Raw genomic sequence first — 15,680 nt, forward strand, 5'->3', positions numbered from 1 at the left:
TGTGTGTGTGTGTGTGTGTGTGTGTGTGTGTGTGTGTGTGTGTGTGTGTGAATTGGTGCTGTACGAAAGGGCCCTGCCCATACCAAAATGCCACCTTGTTGGTCAGTGAGGACTCAAGGACAGCAAAGGTGGCTTCATACGAGCCTGAACCAGACAATTAGGAAGATAAGTCCGCTCCGCACCCTCCCCCAGTTACACAATACAACGTCAAGTCAAAGGGAAACCACACTTGCAAAATTTGCTGGTTTACAGTTTTCCTTCTTTTAATCCGGAGCATAATGAAGAGTTATGAGGGGGCACATTTTGGACTTAAATTATATTTACTAGGATCCAACAGAAGGAGTCCGTTCCTTCTTTTGTTTTTTAGTTCTTGTTGCCGCTTGGTTCTTTGTATTCCCGTACTGGTTATAAAGACAGTTTTGACTTTACACGAAAAGATTGGGAAAGTTGTGGGTGGGATTCAGGATGAGAATCAATTTAGGAGTCACCAGACTCAGGCTGCTGGTGGTGGCGGGCTGTTGGCCGGTCTTCGTTCGCGTCCGCAGATGTGAACCAGGAAGCGGGGACAGCAAACTGAGAGTAGCCTGGAACGGGCAGCGGCGGCCACAGCGCCCGCCCGAGAAGCGCTTGAATTTACAAACTTCATCTCCCGTAATCCCAAGGTCCCAGCCGCCCAAATCCCTGCGGCAGTAACCTTGCTGCGCGGGCTCGACAGGGACCCTGGCGAGCTCCACCTCCGGAGGCGCCCCCTGGGGCCCGGTGAGGGGTGCAGTGGCCTGGGCCCGCCCCGCGGCCACGCGGCCAATGGTCGGCGCCGCCCCAGCCACCTGCCCCTACCTTAGGGGGCGGGGTTACCTGGGCCCCGCCCCCCGCGGCTCGGATTCCCTGGCCGCGCTTCCTCCTCCTCTAGCCCCGCCCCCAGCGCGAGGCCCCGCCCCTTCGAACCCTGAGCCCGGGCGCCTTGTGATGTCACGGCAGCTTTGATACAAAGAGCCCTTCGGCCCACGCGGGTCTCCCGGCAACGGGCGCGGGTGGGGGCGGGGCCGGCGCCTTCAACTGGTGCCGAACCCGGCAAGCAGCCGCGGCTCGAACCGGACTGTTTCTGCGCCCTCCGCTCGGCCGGCCGCATCCCCGTCGGCCCCGCCGACTCGCGCCCGCCCACTTCTCGCCCTTCGGCAGCACACCGACCCGCGGCCGGACTGGAGATGCGCACCCCGCCGGTCCCCGGGGGCCAGGTAAGCGGCGGCCGGGAGGCTCGGGGTCGCGGGGCTCCGGCGACACGCACCTGGCCCGGCCCGCGGCCCCGCCACCGGGGAAGTTGCCGGAGCGCGGAACTTCGCCCGCCCCGGCAGGGTCCGCCCTGTCGGCCCTGGCCGGGGAGGTCGGGTTACCTGCCCCCGGCTTGCTGGGCCACAGCGGGGAAGTCGCCCCCCCGCCTCCCCCTCCGACCCTCTGCCGGCGCCCAGGTGCGAGGTTGGGCAGCACTAGCCCTGGGGCGCGGGGAGACGAGGCCAATTCTCTCCTCGGCGCCGTTTCAGAAAGTGTTTTTAGGGGGACCCAGTTGGCCGGGAAAGAGGCTCGTTTGCCCGGACGCCTCCCTTGGGACATCCCGCGTCCTCGCGTCCCACCTCGGCTCCCAGCGTGCCTGCCCCTCCGGGACCAGTGTTGCCCCAGCTCCCTTCCCTTGGACCCGCCGAGTCCCGAAGCGGGCTCTGCACGGCCGAAGATTTCCCGTAGCTTTTGGAGGCAGCACCGTTCCCGGGCTTCCCTCGTTTCCGAGGGTCCCTGCCAGGCAGGAGGGAGGACCAGCCTAGTTCGGGGTTTGGGGACAGGGCCCTGCTCCTTCCCAGCCGAGAGGCTGCGGAGGCCGGAGGTGCGCGCGGGCTCCCAGCTCGTAGCTCTCTGGGCCGCAAGAGCCGGCAGGTCCGCCCCGGTAGTAGTTGCTGTTGTCACAGCCGCTTCTCTGCGGGCGACAAGCGTCTCTGAGGTCTTGGGGGAGCAGCCTCTGGAGAACAGTGTGTGTGCTGCAGGAACCCTCCCCAGCCCCAGACTTTATTTCTTCTCATCCGTGCACGCTCCAGTGTTCGTCTTTCCACGTTTCCCCTTCTTGCTAGCCCTGCTCTCCCACAGATGGCTGGAGGTGACACATCTTTCAGCCCCGAGGGACATGCCAGTGTTCCTTGACTGATGGATAGGCCGCCTCCTCAAAGGAGTGTAAGGGGGCCGAGTTCCTGCACTCAGCCTATAGGACTTGGGTGGGAGCCCTCTGGTCTGGTTTCTGTGGATCCACCAAACCTCTGGCTTCCCTGCCTGGAGGCGGGTGCTAATCGCAGGGGCTCCTGGGAAGGGGCACCCCCAGGTCCTTTCCCTGGTGCAGTGTGGTTACAGTGATTGCCAGGGGGCGGGGGGAGGGTACCAGCTGTGTGTGTCTCAGACCTCTGCAGTAGAGTTCTCTGTCTCTCTCTCTCCCTCCCTCCCTCCCTCCCTGTAACCGTGTAACCCAGCCTTTGTGGAGTCCTTGAGTCACTGCCATTGACTGGGGTCTTGCCACCCACCTGGCACCAGCTTACTCAGATAGACTGGCCCAAACCTTACCCTGCTGGCCTGGCGTTTGTGAAATGCTGATTACGTGCCCAAGGGCTATGACATGCAGATACTTCCCTCCCCTCAAGGTGTTTGAAGGCTGGTGGGAGACTGATAAACTGGGTCTAATCGCTCCCTGCCCAACACTGTCTCCCCAGCCCTCAGGCAAAGTTGATCTGGGTTGTCTCTGAGGTCCCCATGACTAGGCGTGTGTGTCCCCTGTGGGATTCTTGAGTAGCAGGCAGTTGCTTGGGCACATGCTTGCTGGGGAACAGCTTTGTAATTTGGTGACTCCGGCTTTGCTGGAGGGGTGGGGTGGATGACTAAGGCGGGCTGGAGATAAGACAGTGCTCAGGGGAGGGACCGGACTGAGCAGGCCAGGTGAGCAGGCAGGAGGCGAGACCTTTGCCCCAAGGAAGACCAGTAAGAGAGACTATCCGGAGCCTGTGCGGGGAAAGGACTTTCAGTCCAGCAAGGGCAGGAAGGAGGAGAAATTAGGGTGCCTGGAGCAGCCTGCACTGGGGAGGCACTGGGCTGCAGCTTGAGAGCTTGCTGGTGGGTGTTCTCCTGGCCCCCACTCTCCTTCCCTGCTGGCCTCTCTTCAGAGCATTTGGACCCTCCCCAAAGCACACTGGCCCCTTCATGGCCTCTCCTAGCCCCCTCCCCTCCTGGTGGGTCCAGCTACCCTCACACCCAGGGCTGTCTCTTCAGCTGCTTACGGGGACCTTCACGGCTCTCACCTTCCAGCACCCTCCCCACCCCACATCAGAGTGGCTGGAAACTTCCTTTCCTAGGGCTGCGTTCTCTCCTCTGAGGTGGCCTGTTACGCCAAGGGATGTTTTCACAGCTGATTCTGCTCTAAGGGGCTTCACAGTTTCACTTCACTTCTCATATTTTAGGTGTGGATAGGGAGGAGGCACAGGGTAGCAGGGGGGAGGCTCCCAATAAATAGCAGGTGAGCAAGTCCTGGAAGCAGGCGCCTCAGGGACTCAGGACCTTAGGCGGGGGAGGGACAGCCTGGGCAGATGGAGCCCACCCTCTGGCCCTGTGCCCTGGCCCTGTGCCCTGTCCCTGTCCCCCGGCGCAAGGCTTATTGCCTTTGGAAGAGGAAGCATCTGTCTGATCTGCCTGCTGTCCGGTGTTGGCAGTGGGCACAGTGCCCTGGTCTTGCTGGGCGTGCAGGATCCCTGGGGTTGGGCTGGGGTCCTCTGTGTCTTGACTCAGCACCTGAGCGTTGATGGCATCAAGTCATTGGCCCCTCGAATGAGGAGGACTGCTCAGGTCTTCCTACTGCCCAGTCCTGCAGCTGGATAATGTGCCCACGGCCAGCCGGGCATGGGACAGGCGTGTGGACTGGGCACATCCACCTGGCATCCTTCTGGACGTTGTGCGAACGTGTCTCCTGGCTGTGGTACACAGTCCCCTCCATCAGGTGGCTTCCAGGGCACAGATCCTTCCCCATGTCTGTTCACCCAGCCCCCACCAGGCACATTGCCCAGTACAGGCAATTCATTCAGCAGTATTTGAGCGTCTAATTCGTGTTGGATTCTGTGCTGGGCACTGGAGACACAGCCGTGAGCCCAACCGGCAGCAATGCCTGCCTTCACGGAGCTCGCATGGTAGCACAGGGCAGGCAAGCAGGTAAAACCTGCAGCGTGAGAGGCGGCAGGAGAGAACGCGGGGTCCTGGGGAGCGCTGGGCGAGGAGTTGTGGTTTTAAACGGAGTTGGCAGGGCAGTCCTCGCTGAGAAGGTGGCCTCTAACCAAAGAGGCCCAGGCAGGGGAAGCAGCAACCGCAAAGGCCCTGAGGTGGGACCACGGCCGGCGAGGTGCATCCACAGACCTGCAGGGAGGCCGCTGTGATTGGAGAGTGAGCCAGGGGACGGGACAGAGAGGCCAGGGGGCGCCTGATGCTGCTAGGCAACAGCCGGAATCCCAGGAGGAGAACGGTAGCAAGGCTGAGATTAGAAATTCCCGGGCACAGAATGCATTTCAGTGCTCTGTCCTCTTTAGACCCTTGCTGTTGAGGGGTTTGGGCCTGAAGGTGTTCCTTGGGAAGAGGTGCCTGCATGTGGCCATTGCTGCATGGACTTCCTGCCCTTAGCGCGGGTCGGGTCAGATGAGCCTGTCTGAGTGGATATGGAAACCGTCCTTGCCAGACTGTTGATACGAGCCAAAACCACCGGGGTGCTGTCCGTACAGCTGTCTAAGCAGGCAGATCACGGTCGGGGCTGTCCCCGTCCCCACAGGCCAGTGCTATGGGGGTGCAGCGGGTGCAGCGCTCAAGACTCACGAGGTAGCAGGCAACCCCCACTGGTCCGCGCTCTGGCCAGCCACTCCCAGGGCTCTGCTTCCTCGTCTCCTTCTTGGGCTCCCTCTTTACTCCCTCTACTCATGGCCAGGTGGCAGCTCAATTCTGTGCCCCGGTCTCCTTAGGAGCCCAGCCGAGGTGCTCATGCACCTGATCTCTGTATAGCTGGGGGCCCCAAGCGTGTGTGTGTGTGTGTGTGTGTGTGTGTGTGTGTGTGTGTGTAGTGGAAGGAGAGAATAGGCATCCAGAAATCAGTGCCTCCTCCGAGGGGCACGTGGAGGTCTGAGGAGGTAGCTCGGTGGTCCAGAGCCGGGGGCTCCGGGTGACCTCAGCCCAGCTTCGTCTGGCAGGCGGTACGAGTAATACCGACTTTTCTACCCCCCCTTCTTGACTTCCTTCAGGAAAGGGGAAGTTGCCCGACTCTTGGGCATTGTTTTCATTGATTCAACCTGCTTCATCTTCCCAGACTAGTGGGTTCTTTCCCAGCAATGTAAACACGACTCAAACGAAAGCAAAGCTCCGTAGCAGTTATTATTAATATCTGAGGCTCTGCTCGTGGGCGCTTTTCTCTTGTAAGGGATCCAGAAGAGGAAGGCCTGAGCAGAGCTGGAGTGTGGGAGAGCGGGTGGGAACCCTCTCGCTCTTGAGTCATCTTTTGTCACCCCGACCCTCCTGCGCTCTGCAGGCCTAATTACCATAAAAAGGGGTGTCACGTGTGTCACGTGGCCAGTGCTGTTTGCAGTGGACCCGGGGTAAGAGAGCTGAGAGGGCTCTGCTCTCAGTACCAGACTTCAGTCTCCCTGTTAGGATAGGAGAGACACAGGAGCAAGTTTCTCCTTCCGGCACACCGGTTTTCCTGGGAGAAACACCTGCCTCAAAACACAGGTGCTGGGCTTCCCTCGTGACGCAGTGGTTGAGAGTCCGCCTGCCAATGCAGGGGACACGGGTTCGTGCCCTGGACCGGGAAGATCCCACATGCCGCGGAGCGGCTGGGCCCGTAAGCCATGGCCGCTGAGCCTGCGCGTCCGGGGCTTGTGCTCCGCAGCGGGAGAGGCCACAACAGTGAGGGGCCCGCGTACCGCAAAAAGAAAAAAAAAAAAAAACACAAGTGCCTTCATCTCGTGCTCGGTAACCCAATGCCTGTTTTCTTAAAATAGAAAAAAAGTGTCAGAGCCGGGAAGCACCTGGGTCTAGGCCCTGGCCCTGCCGCTTGCTAGCTGTGGGACTTTGGGCAAGCTACCTTGCCTTCCTGAGCCTCAGTTTCCCCACTCCCAGAATGAGAGTGATAATAGTATCCACCTCACAGGGTGATGATGCAGGTATAATGAACTGCTGTGACCTAGAATACCCGGAGCGGGTTCTGACACTTGCTTGGCCGGGGCCTGGTGGACGGTTAGGTAGCTAGAAGCAGGATAGTGTGGTCCCTGAGAGCCCGGGCTCCGGAGTCGGGCTGTCTGGGTTCAGGTCCTGGTTCTGCCAGTTGCTGTGTGTGGAATCTTAGGCAAATCATTTAACCTCTCTCTGCCTCTGTTTCCTTGTCTGTGAAAAGAGAATGATGCTATTACCTCTCTCATAAGGTTGTTACGTGGATCAAATATGTAAAGGTATGAAAAGCACTTAAGACAATGCTTGGCTTACAAGCGAGCCGTTATTTTTAGTTCCTTCAGGCTTCTGCTGGTTTGATTCTTGTGACTGATAACCTTCGCTCCTAACAGAAGTTCTTGCAGGGAAGATGTCAGCCCCAAAACAGGAAGGTGGCAGGGGAAAAACTCGGCTACCCGAGGACAGGAGGAGCAAGATTCCACTTCCTCAACTTCTGTGCTTTTAAAGAAACCAACTTGGCCTTTGCAGATGCAGACTCTGCGGCTGGGTGAAGTGACTGGCGCCTGCCCGAGAGGCAGTCTGTGAATGAGATGCAAAGCACGTTCCCAGGTGACGGCCGTCTCCCCGGGGCTTGGTGTGGAACTGTGGCGGGTCCTTCCTCCCAGAGGCCGCCTGCTCTGCCGGCCGTGGCCCCTCTACCCAGGAGAGTGGGTCCGCACCTCTGCCCACTGCCCTTCGCCTCCAGCCGGGACCTGCCTCTCTGTCCACCTGTCCTCAGCTGGAAAAGCCAGCTTGGAGCAGGGCTGCCCGTCTGCCATTGCCAACACAGTCCCTGCCTTATTGAAGCACTGTGGGTCTGGCTGGCTGCAGGCCCCAGGAGATCTGGAGAGGGGCCAGGTAGAAAGGTGTGGGCTCTGCAGCCACCCGGCCATGTCGAGTGACTGCCCTTGGTAGTTTTCCAAGGAGCAGACCTGCCTGTCTGTCTCGCTTGGCTGCTCAGAGGTCTGCAGCTCCACTGAGGCGAGGCTGGCCGGGCTGACTGGTCAGGTGGGTGGTGGTGAGGACAGCCTCTGGCTGACAGTGTTGAGTAACCTTGAATTGATGGCCTCCTGGTGAAATGAGGGTTCTTGTTGACAAGGCAGGTCTGGCCAGCACATTGTTGTGTGATTATCTGCAAGAGTTATTAGCAAAGAAGGAGCCCACAGCAGCAGGTGTGTGCGTGTGCGCGCGCGTGCGCAGACGTGCGTGCACGGAGTTGTCATTACCCTTCGGTGTACGCGCGCGCACACACAAAGGAACTGACTGAATCCCCGTTCCCCACCAATAGTCACACTGTATTTTATAGATTCTAAGACATAACTTTTTCCTCACATTTTAACATCTCAAATTGCTATGTGTCATACATTTGCTGGTATGTTATAATTTAATTGACAGTGCCGTTTCTTGGTACACTCGAAATAACAGTGCATCTTAAAATCAAAGACATCTTGGATTTGATGAAACACAGAAACTAGGTAACCACTAGAGAATTTACGTAATTTGCCCAGTTTCTTTGAGGAAGGAAGTAGAGCCATCTTGTAATGGTGGGAGGATTTATAAAGCAACACTCTGATGTGGTTCAAGGGAATGAGCTTGGATACTGGGCAGACCTGGGCTCAGTTTCCAGCTTTACAGCTCAGAAGCTGTGTCACCTTGGGAAAGTAAAGCAACCTCTCTGAGCCTTGGGTTGTTCCTCTACCAGATGCGGGTCATGGCTCCACAGTCATCAGGATTGTGTGCGAGGCACCTTTCCCTGTTTCTCTCTTGCTGGGTACTGTCTGAGGTCATACTGCTCCCTTCCACCTGGGTTGAAAGGGAAAATGAAGGCAGGGAGTGGGTCCTTGGCCTTCCCAAGGTAGCAGAGGGAAACTGACCTTCATATCTTGGCTTCCTGACTCAGTTGACAATCCTTAAACATCATCTTTTCCTTCCTTCCCTCCTCCTCCCACTTTGTCTGAGTTTTCATTTTCACATGTTTCCCTTTAGCAATTGTCTTTCAAATCGCTCTCCTCTCCCTTTCTGTAAAATCTTCCCACATGTAGCCTGTTTGAAGCTCCCTGTGGTGGGAAAGGGGAGGGGGCTATGCCCTGTGGCCAGGGTGGCACAAGCCCCGGGAGCCTCAGCTGACAGCAGTCAGTGGTCTAGTGTGCTGTGGTCCCTGCAACCTTCAGCTCAAGTCCAAGTTCTGGTGCCACCAGCCCAGCTAATTCCTGTGCCCGTGGCCTGCAGGGCTCAGCCTGAGAGGCTGCTCCAATGCTGAGTGTTGGACCCTGCCATCTCCAGGTGTGTTTAGCATTCCTGCACCTTCCTTGCTGCATTGAAATCAGACCTTGTTCAAACCCTAGTCCAGCTAGCTCTGTGACCTTTTCAAATTGGTTAACCTCTCTGAGCCCCAGTTTTCGCATCTGCACGATGGCTGACGCACAGAAACACCCAGCACATGCTAGGTGCCTAATAGATGCATTCTTTCCTGGTCTTCCTCAAATGTTTAAGACCCCCCTGTGTTTCTTTAGCTGGGTGCCAAGGGCTCAGGGAGTGCCAGCTGACAGTGTCGCTCCAAGCAAATGCCCTGAGACAGATGGAGGAGTTCAGGGCAGGGAATAGCACGGGTGAAGGCATGGGGACCTGCCTGTATAAGCGGGATGTGGTGGGTGGCCTGGCTGGGCTGCAGGGGGAGGGAATGGGGTGAGCAGTCAGTGCCTTGGCACCTGTGGGGGGTGAGATTGACAAGGGGGGCTGCTCCCTAAGGGAGGAGCAGGGCTGGGGGAGCCGCAGGCTGAAGGCTCAGTGAGAGATGGTGGCTGGAGGGAGACCCTTCAGAGTGGGCAGTGATCTTAAAGCTTATTTTTGTCAGAGGTCTCCTCTCTGCGTCTCAAGATGCTGATGAAAGCCAGTAGCCCTACTTCCTTAGTTTTGTGTATAGTGTCGGGTTGGCAGCCCAATTTTTTTTTTTAATACGTTTATTTTATTTATTTATTTACTTTTGGCTCCGTTGGGGCTTCGTTGCTGCGTGTGGGCTTTTTCTAGTTGTGTTGAGCAGGGGTTGCTCTTTGTTCTGGTGCGTGGGCTTCTCATTGCGGTGGCTTCTCTTGTTGCGGAGCACGGGCTCTAGGCGCGCAGGCTTCAGTAGTTGCGGCACGCGGGCTCAGTAGTTGTGGCTCGTGGGCTCTAGAGCACAGGCTCAGTAGTTGTGGTGCACGGGCTTAGTTGCTCCGCGGCATGTGGGATCTTCCCGGATCAGGGCTCGAACCTGTGTCCCCTGCATTGGCAGGCGGATTCTTAACCACTGAGCCACCAGGGAAGCCCTCGCAGCCCCCCTTTGATGAGGTGGTGTTGGGTCTCTGGCATAAAGGTGGACCTCTGTCCTTTGGGTGTACCAAGGGGTGTAATGAATTAAACCAGCCCTAAGAGAAACAGAGCTGCAGGTGGGGCAGAACTTTGCTTTCAAAGAGCCTATAATACCTGGTGCAGTGGCCCCTGTGGGACCCCCAGGAGGCAAGGCTACCACACAGCTCCTGGCTGGGGACAGGGGGAGCCAGTGGGTTAGCTGTGCCAAGGCTGGGATGGAAAAGCTTCCCCCTTCTCTCCTTAAAATGGTACATGAGGGGCGGGGGAGGTGAGGATGAGGACCCAGCCTGGCGTGTGCCTCCTTACCCGGCGCCCCAGGGAGAGTCACGGGCAGAGACAGGGCTCACCGGAGGGAGGGTGCCCAGAGATGGCTGGAGGGCTCTAGAAGCTCAGTTCTGGGCCTGGGGGTGAGGGGCATAGGTGGAGGGTGGATGGAGGGCGTTGGCCTCCCAGATACAGTGACTTTCTAACTGGGGCTTGTTTAGGGACAGGCATGTGTGACCCAGGGAGGAATTGTGTTTCACGCATAAGGGATATCACGTGCCAGGGCTTGGGGGCTGGGGGGTGAAGCTGGACAGGAGCTTGGGGTCGTGTCCTGAGGCCGAGACTGCCGCGGGGCCTGTGTGTGCTGCCTGCAGAGTCAGGACCTGGTTCCATGGCCAGTGGGGAGCCCACAGGCTCTTTGAGGGGGTCTTGAGGGACTTCAGTACTCCAGGACTCCCTGGGGGCCTCCCGCCTCTGAGCCCCAAGCTATGGCTGCTGGCGGGACCTAGTGCTCTCCCCGTCCCCACTGCGGGGGGCACCTGGGAAGGGACCTGAGCCCTGGCCAGCTGTGCGCTGGTGGCCCCAGTGCAGGGCTGCATCCCTGGAACCGGCAGCTTGGATAGCTGGACCTGGCAAAGGCTGCAGGACAAAAAGGGACACCTCGACTGAGCCTGCCGGGAGCACTGCCGGGGACTCTGGGCTGATGGAAGGTGCCGGAAGGTTATAAAAGCAGAGAGCCTGGCAAGGGGGCTCTGTGGGGTGTGGAGGAGGAGAGTCGCCGCCGTGTCGTTGGCCGGCCTGATCCCACCCTGCCCACTCCAGGAGGACGGGTCAGAAGGAGCCTTGGCCGTCAGCTGTGGGTAAACCCTGGCACCTGCTTGGCCTTTCAAGGCCCGAGGCTTCCTGTGGCAGAGGGGGGCTGGGGTGGGCACCCAGCCTAGCTCTGGACTGTCAGCTCGGCCCAGGTGTGTCCCCTAGGAGGTTATATCACATCGTTTGAGGGTGCCCTGCTGGAGTGCGGCTGGGCCCACCTGTTGGGCTCTCGGGGGCGGAGGACTGGCCCCTGATATCCCTTCCCCAGCCTTCACTTTAAACTCCTCTTATCAGAATGGTAACACAGGGAGCCCCCAAGACAAGCCCCACAGACTCTTGGCTGTGTGAGTAATTAAGCCCTCACTTCAGACGGCCACATCTTTCAAAGCTATAATTTGTAGCCCCAAATGGTTCCCTGTTCAGAGAGCCAGGAGAGCCCTTGATGGGCCCCCCTTTCAATGTGCGGCCTGTGGATTCGCTTTTGACGTTTGAGTTGCTCTCCACCTGGCCCGTGGTTTCCTCAGGAAGAGCCGTAGATATGATGGCTGGTGGGAACTGGGGCTTCCCAGAGGGTACTCGGGGAATCTTTTTTTGAGAATTTAGAGGGGGCAATGGAAGTTAAGGTTCCTGATTCAGGTTCCCATGGCTCCACCTTTCTGTGTGATGACAAATGGGCGTGGACAGAAAAATCACAGACAGCATCACTTCAGGGCAGAGTGAATTAAATTCTCTGGACACAGGGTCCTCATCTGTAGGGAGGAGACAGTGCTTACTTGCAGGATTTTTAGGGGAGGAAAACGAGACCCTCCCCAGTGAAGCACGGAGCAGACGCTGGCCGCGTGGTCAGCGCTCCCGTGTGTTACCTTCCTTTCCTGCCTTCCTCTCAGGTGTGGCTCCACCTGGCCTCTTGCAGACAGATCTTGCGTGTGGATTCGGGGAGGTGGATGGGGGGTACTCGGCCAAAAGGAAACACCTCCCTTGACCTGCAGCCTCTCCGGGCTGACATGCCTGGAATTCTTGGGGCTGGCTGCTGGGTTTGGTTTCCAGATGTGGAAGCAGTTTAAGTTCTGTTTTCATAATCCCCAACAGTTTGCCTCCAAAGTCCACGTTCTCTTTGAAAATCAAGACCTTTGGCTCTACTTCAGGGGCAGTGGGGGAGACTAGCTGGCCTGTTGGAATCCTTTGTGTTCGGGGGTAGATTTACCAGGGCACTCAGATCTGGGACCCTGGGCTTTGTTGGGATGGTTAGACCCCATCAAGGGCTTGATGCCCGTGGGAGCAAAAGTGGACCCTGGGGCCACCTCCCCCGTGGGTTTTCCTTGGAGGTGGGTCACTTAGCCAAATTCAGCTGCAGTATCTACCTGGCCTCTTGGTCACCATCACTGACCCTAGACAGCCAGCCTTGGGGCGGGGGAGGGGACTCTGGTTCTGGCAGTGTCAGGGGGAGGCTGGCATCACAGCCGAGGAGGGTGCCCATGTGTCCCAGGAGTGGTAGATCGCCCTCCTTCCTAAATTGACCACAACAGAGGGAAGAAGTCTGCCCTAGATTTCAAGTAGCCAGAAATACTGCCTGGCATGGAGAAACTGGTAATATCTTGCTCAATTACTAGGCACTGCTGGCCACAGAGGTGGCCTGGCCCAGGGTTAGAGGCTCTGTGGTTCCGGGGCTAACTGCTGATCTCTCGTCAACCAGCCACTATTTAGGCAAAATAACTTTTATATTTGTACTATAACTACACTGTGTACAGCTCTGGGCAAACAAAAATTGGCTTTGCAATTTTAAGTGCCCGTGATTGAACTGCACACACGCATCTCTACAACGAAACTATAATACCTATGCTATTGAGAGAACACAAGAAATGGAAATAATTTACTTAGATCCGTGTATAAAGTGCTTATGAAACATTGTCCTGAAAATCATAGATCCACCAGGCTTCAGTGTCAGCAAGATACAGTCTCTTTAGAAGCAGCGATATCTCAAAATGATCATGGAAGGGAAGCCAACAATTCCTTTGACCAAAAAAAAAAAATCCCAAGTTTCTTGACAAGGTTCTGGAGATTCAATAGTTAGTTCTCTATGGAGGTTGAATTGAATTGACCTTGAAGGAATTTGCTCTTATTATCCGGGTGGGAAGGTGGGTGGAAAACACAGACCTAGCTGAGGGGTCTCCACACAGCCTTCCTAGAGAAGGAGGAAAGAGTATTAGTTTGCTAGGGCTACCCTAACAGTACTCCCTGGTCGTGTGTGCGTGCCTGTGTCTGTCCACGTCGTAATTTCCCAATAAGGACGCTGGTCACACTGGATTAGGGCCACCCTTATAACCTCATTTTAATTTAATTACCTCTTTGAAGACCCTGTCTCCAAACACAGTTACATTCTAAGAGACTGCTGGTTGGGGGGCGAGGGGGACACAATTCTGCCCATAACAGAAAGGTTCTCCGGAATCATCCTCCGAGGGGGGAGGGGGAGCGGGAGGGGGAGCGGAGCCTGGCACCCAGGGAGAGCCCAAGAGGAGGGGAGGTAGCTGTGCCTTCAGGCAAAGGCCCGCCACTGATGAGGGGCCCTTCACATTCTTACAGCTTGAGCCGCCCCTGCCTCTTGATCTAGTCATTTGTAACCTAGACTGCTCACCCTTCAGCTCTTATCCTCAAGCGCTGGTTTTACCCAAGGATGTTGTGCTGGTCCTCTGAGCTCCCTCTTTCCGCTGACTCTACCTTTAGGATAGCATTTTTTTTATATTTTATTTTTTTGTGGTATGCGGGCCTGTCACTGTTGTGGCCTCTCCCGTTGCGGAGCACAGGCTCCGGACGCGCAGGCTCAGCGGCCGTGGCTCACGGGCCCAGCCGCTCCGCGGCATGTGGGATCTTCCCGGACCGGGGCACGAACCCGTGTCCCCTGCATCGGCAGGCGGACTCTCAACCACTGCGCCACCAGGGAAGCCCTAGGTTAGCATTCTTAAAGGGTGGCTGCCCCTTTTCATAGTTCTTTTATTTTTAAAAACTTTTAAAAAGTCTATTCAGATCCTTCATGCATTTTATTTATTTTATTTTATTAATTGATTAATTAATTTGGCTGCACCACACAGCATTCAGGATCCTAGTTCCCTGACTAGGGATCGAACCCGCACCGCCCCCCCCCCCCCCGCCGCCAGTGGAAGCGCGGAGTCTTAACCACTGGACCACCAGGGATGTCCCCCCATATTCCTTTTAAATGGAGCTAAGTTTATGAGAGATTTTACACTTTTCCTTAACCAGTTCAGCAAGTTTGGGGCAACTGTCTTTCACACTCTATGTATGTAAGGTTTACTTCTGACGTGTTGAAAAAAATGAGACCTGTAAGAACTGATTATGGGAGGCCACTGCGGGTGGGATTGGCCGCCATTCTTGGCCACCACCCTGCATGACTCCCATAGGTTTTGCCGTAAGCAGTGCCCTGCAGTGGCTCACAGCACCTGCTCCCCAGCCCTCGTGGCTCCAGAGCCCACCATACAGCCCCTGCAATAGCCGTGCCTCCATCACCACACAAGGGAACCCCACAGTGTTTCACGGGGAGTCCAGATCAGCCCCTGCAGCCAGGACAGACCATCAGGGAGCTGGTCACGGAGGAAGACTGCACCGTTAAGGATTCTCATGCCCGGGTGCTCCCCGGTGCTGCTACCATATTTGCTTTATGTCTGTGTGGGAGATTGTTTTCTGAGCCATTTGAAATAAAATTCGGCAAGATGTTATTAAAACTAAGGGCATTTCTCCTTCATAACTAGATACGGTTAACACACCTAGCAAACTCGAGCATTATTCCCTAATATCACCCAGTATATACTCCATATTCCAGTTTCCCTACTTGTCCCCAAAAGATCTTTTACAGCTAGGTGGTGGTTTGCTTGCTTGCTTGCTTGCTTGCTTGAACCAGGATCTAATCAAAGATAACATTCGGTTTTTATATCTCTTGGGTAATTGAAAACAGCAGTTCTCCCAGTGTGGCCCTGGGACCAGTAGCATCAGCATAACCTGACAACTTGTTAGAAATGCACTTAAAAAAAAAAACAAAACCTATTTCAATCTATTGAAACGCACATTTTCAGACATCACCCCAAACCTACTAAATCAGAAACTGATTCAATCTGAGTTTTAACAACCCACCGCACTCTCCAAATAACTCTAAAGTTTGAGAACCACTCGTCTAGAAGAATCCCCCTCCCTTTTTTTTTTTTTAACATCTTTATTGGAGTATAATTGCTTTACAATGGTGTGTTAGTTTCTGCTTTATAACAAAGTGAATCAGTTATACGTATACATATGTCCCCATATCTCTTGCGTCTCCCACCCTCCCTATCCCACCCCTCTAGGTGGTCACAAACCACCGAGCTGATCTCCCTGTGCTATGCGGCTGCTTCCCACTAGCTCTCTGTTTTACGTTTGGTAGTGTATATATGTCCATGCCACTCTCTCACTTTGACCTAGCTTACCCTTCCCCGTCCCCATATCCTCAAGTCCATTCTCTAGTAGGTCTGTGTCTTTATTCCTGTCTTGCCCCTAGGTTCTTCATGACGTTTTTTTTTTTTGGATTCCATATACATGTGTTAGCATACGGTATTTGTTTTTCTCTTTCTGACTTACTTCACTCTGTACAACAAACTCTAGGTCCATCCACCTCACTACAAATAACTCAATTTCGTTTCTTTTTATGGCTGAGTAATATTCCATTGTATATATGTGCCACATCTTCTTTGTCCATTCATCCGATGATGGGCACTTAGGTTGTTTCCATCTCCGGGCTATTGTAAATAGAGCTGCAATGAACATTGGGGTATATGTCTCTTTTTGAATTATGGTTTTCTCAGGGTATATGCCCAGTAGTGGGATTGCTGGGTCGTATGGTAGTTCTCTTTTTAGTTTTTTAAGGAACCTCCATACTGTTCTCCATAGTGGCTGTATCAATTCACATTCCCACCAACAGTGCAAGAGGGTTCCCTTTTCTCCACACCCTCTCCAGCATTTGC

At 55.6% G+C, this 15,680-nt stretch overlaps 1 protein-coding gene across 3 annotated transcripts in view; it reads left to right on the forward strand.

Moving 5' to 3' along the window:
* RAB11FIP4 (RAB11 family interacting protein 4) overlaps window positions 1–15,680 on the forward strand; it is an 80,290-nt gene that overhangs the window by 40,453 nt on the left and 24,157 nt on the right. The window contains exon 1 of one of the 3 annotated variants that reach the window (XM_029211801.1): window positions 961–1,235. The exons of 1 other annotated variant lie outside the window; for it this stretch is intronic. In XM_029211801.1, coding sequence (XP_029067634.1) covers window positions 1,206–1,235 — 30 coding nt within the window. In that variant the 5' untranslated portion in view covers window positions 961–1,205. Of the gene's footprint in view, window positions 1–960; window positions 1,236–4,203; window positions 4,225–15,680 lie in introns of those variants that run through there. One more of the 3 variants, XM_029211802.1, reaches the window with a different exon arrangement.

Source organism: Monodon monoceros, unplaced genomic scaffold (assembly GCF_005190385.1).
Source record: "Monodon monoceros isolate NGI ecotype Baffin Bay Population unplaced genomic scaffold, NGI_Narwhal_1 Super_Scaffold_9, whole genome shotgun sequence".
Lineage (NCBI taxonomy): Eukaryota > Metazoa > Chordata > Mammalia > Artiodactyla > Monodontidae > Monodon > Monodon monoceros.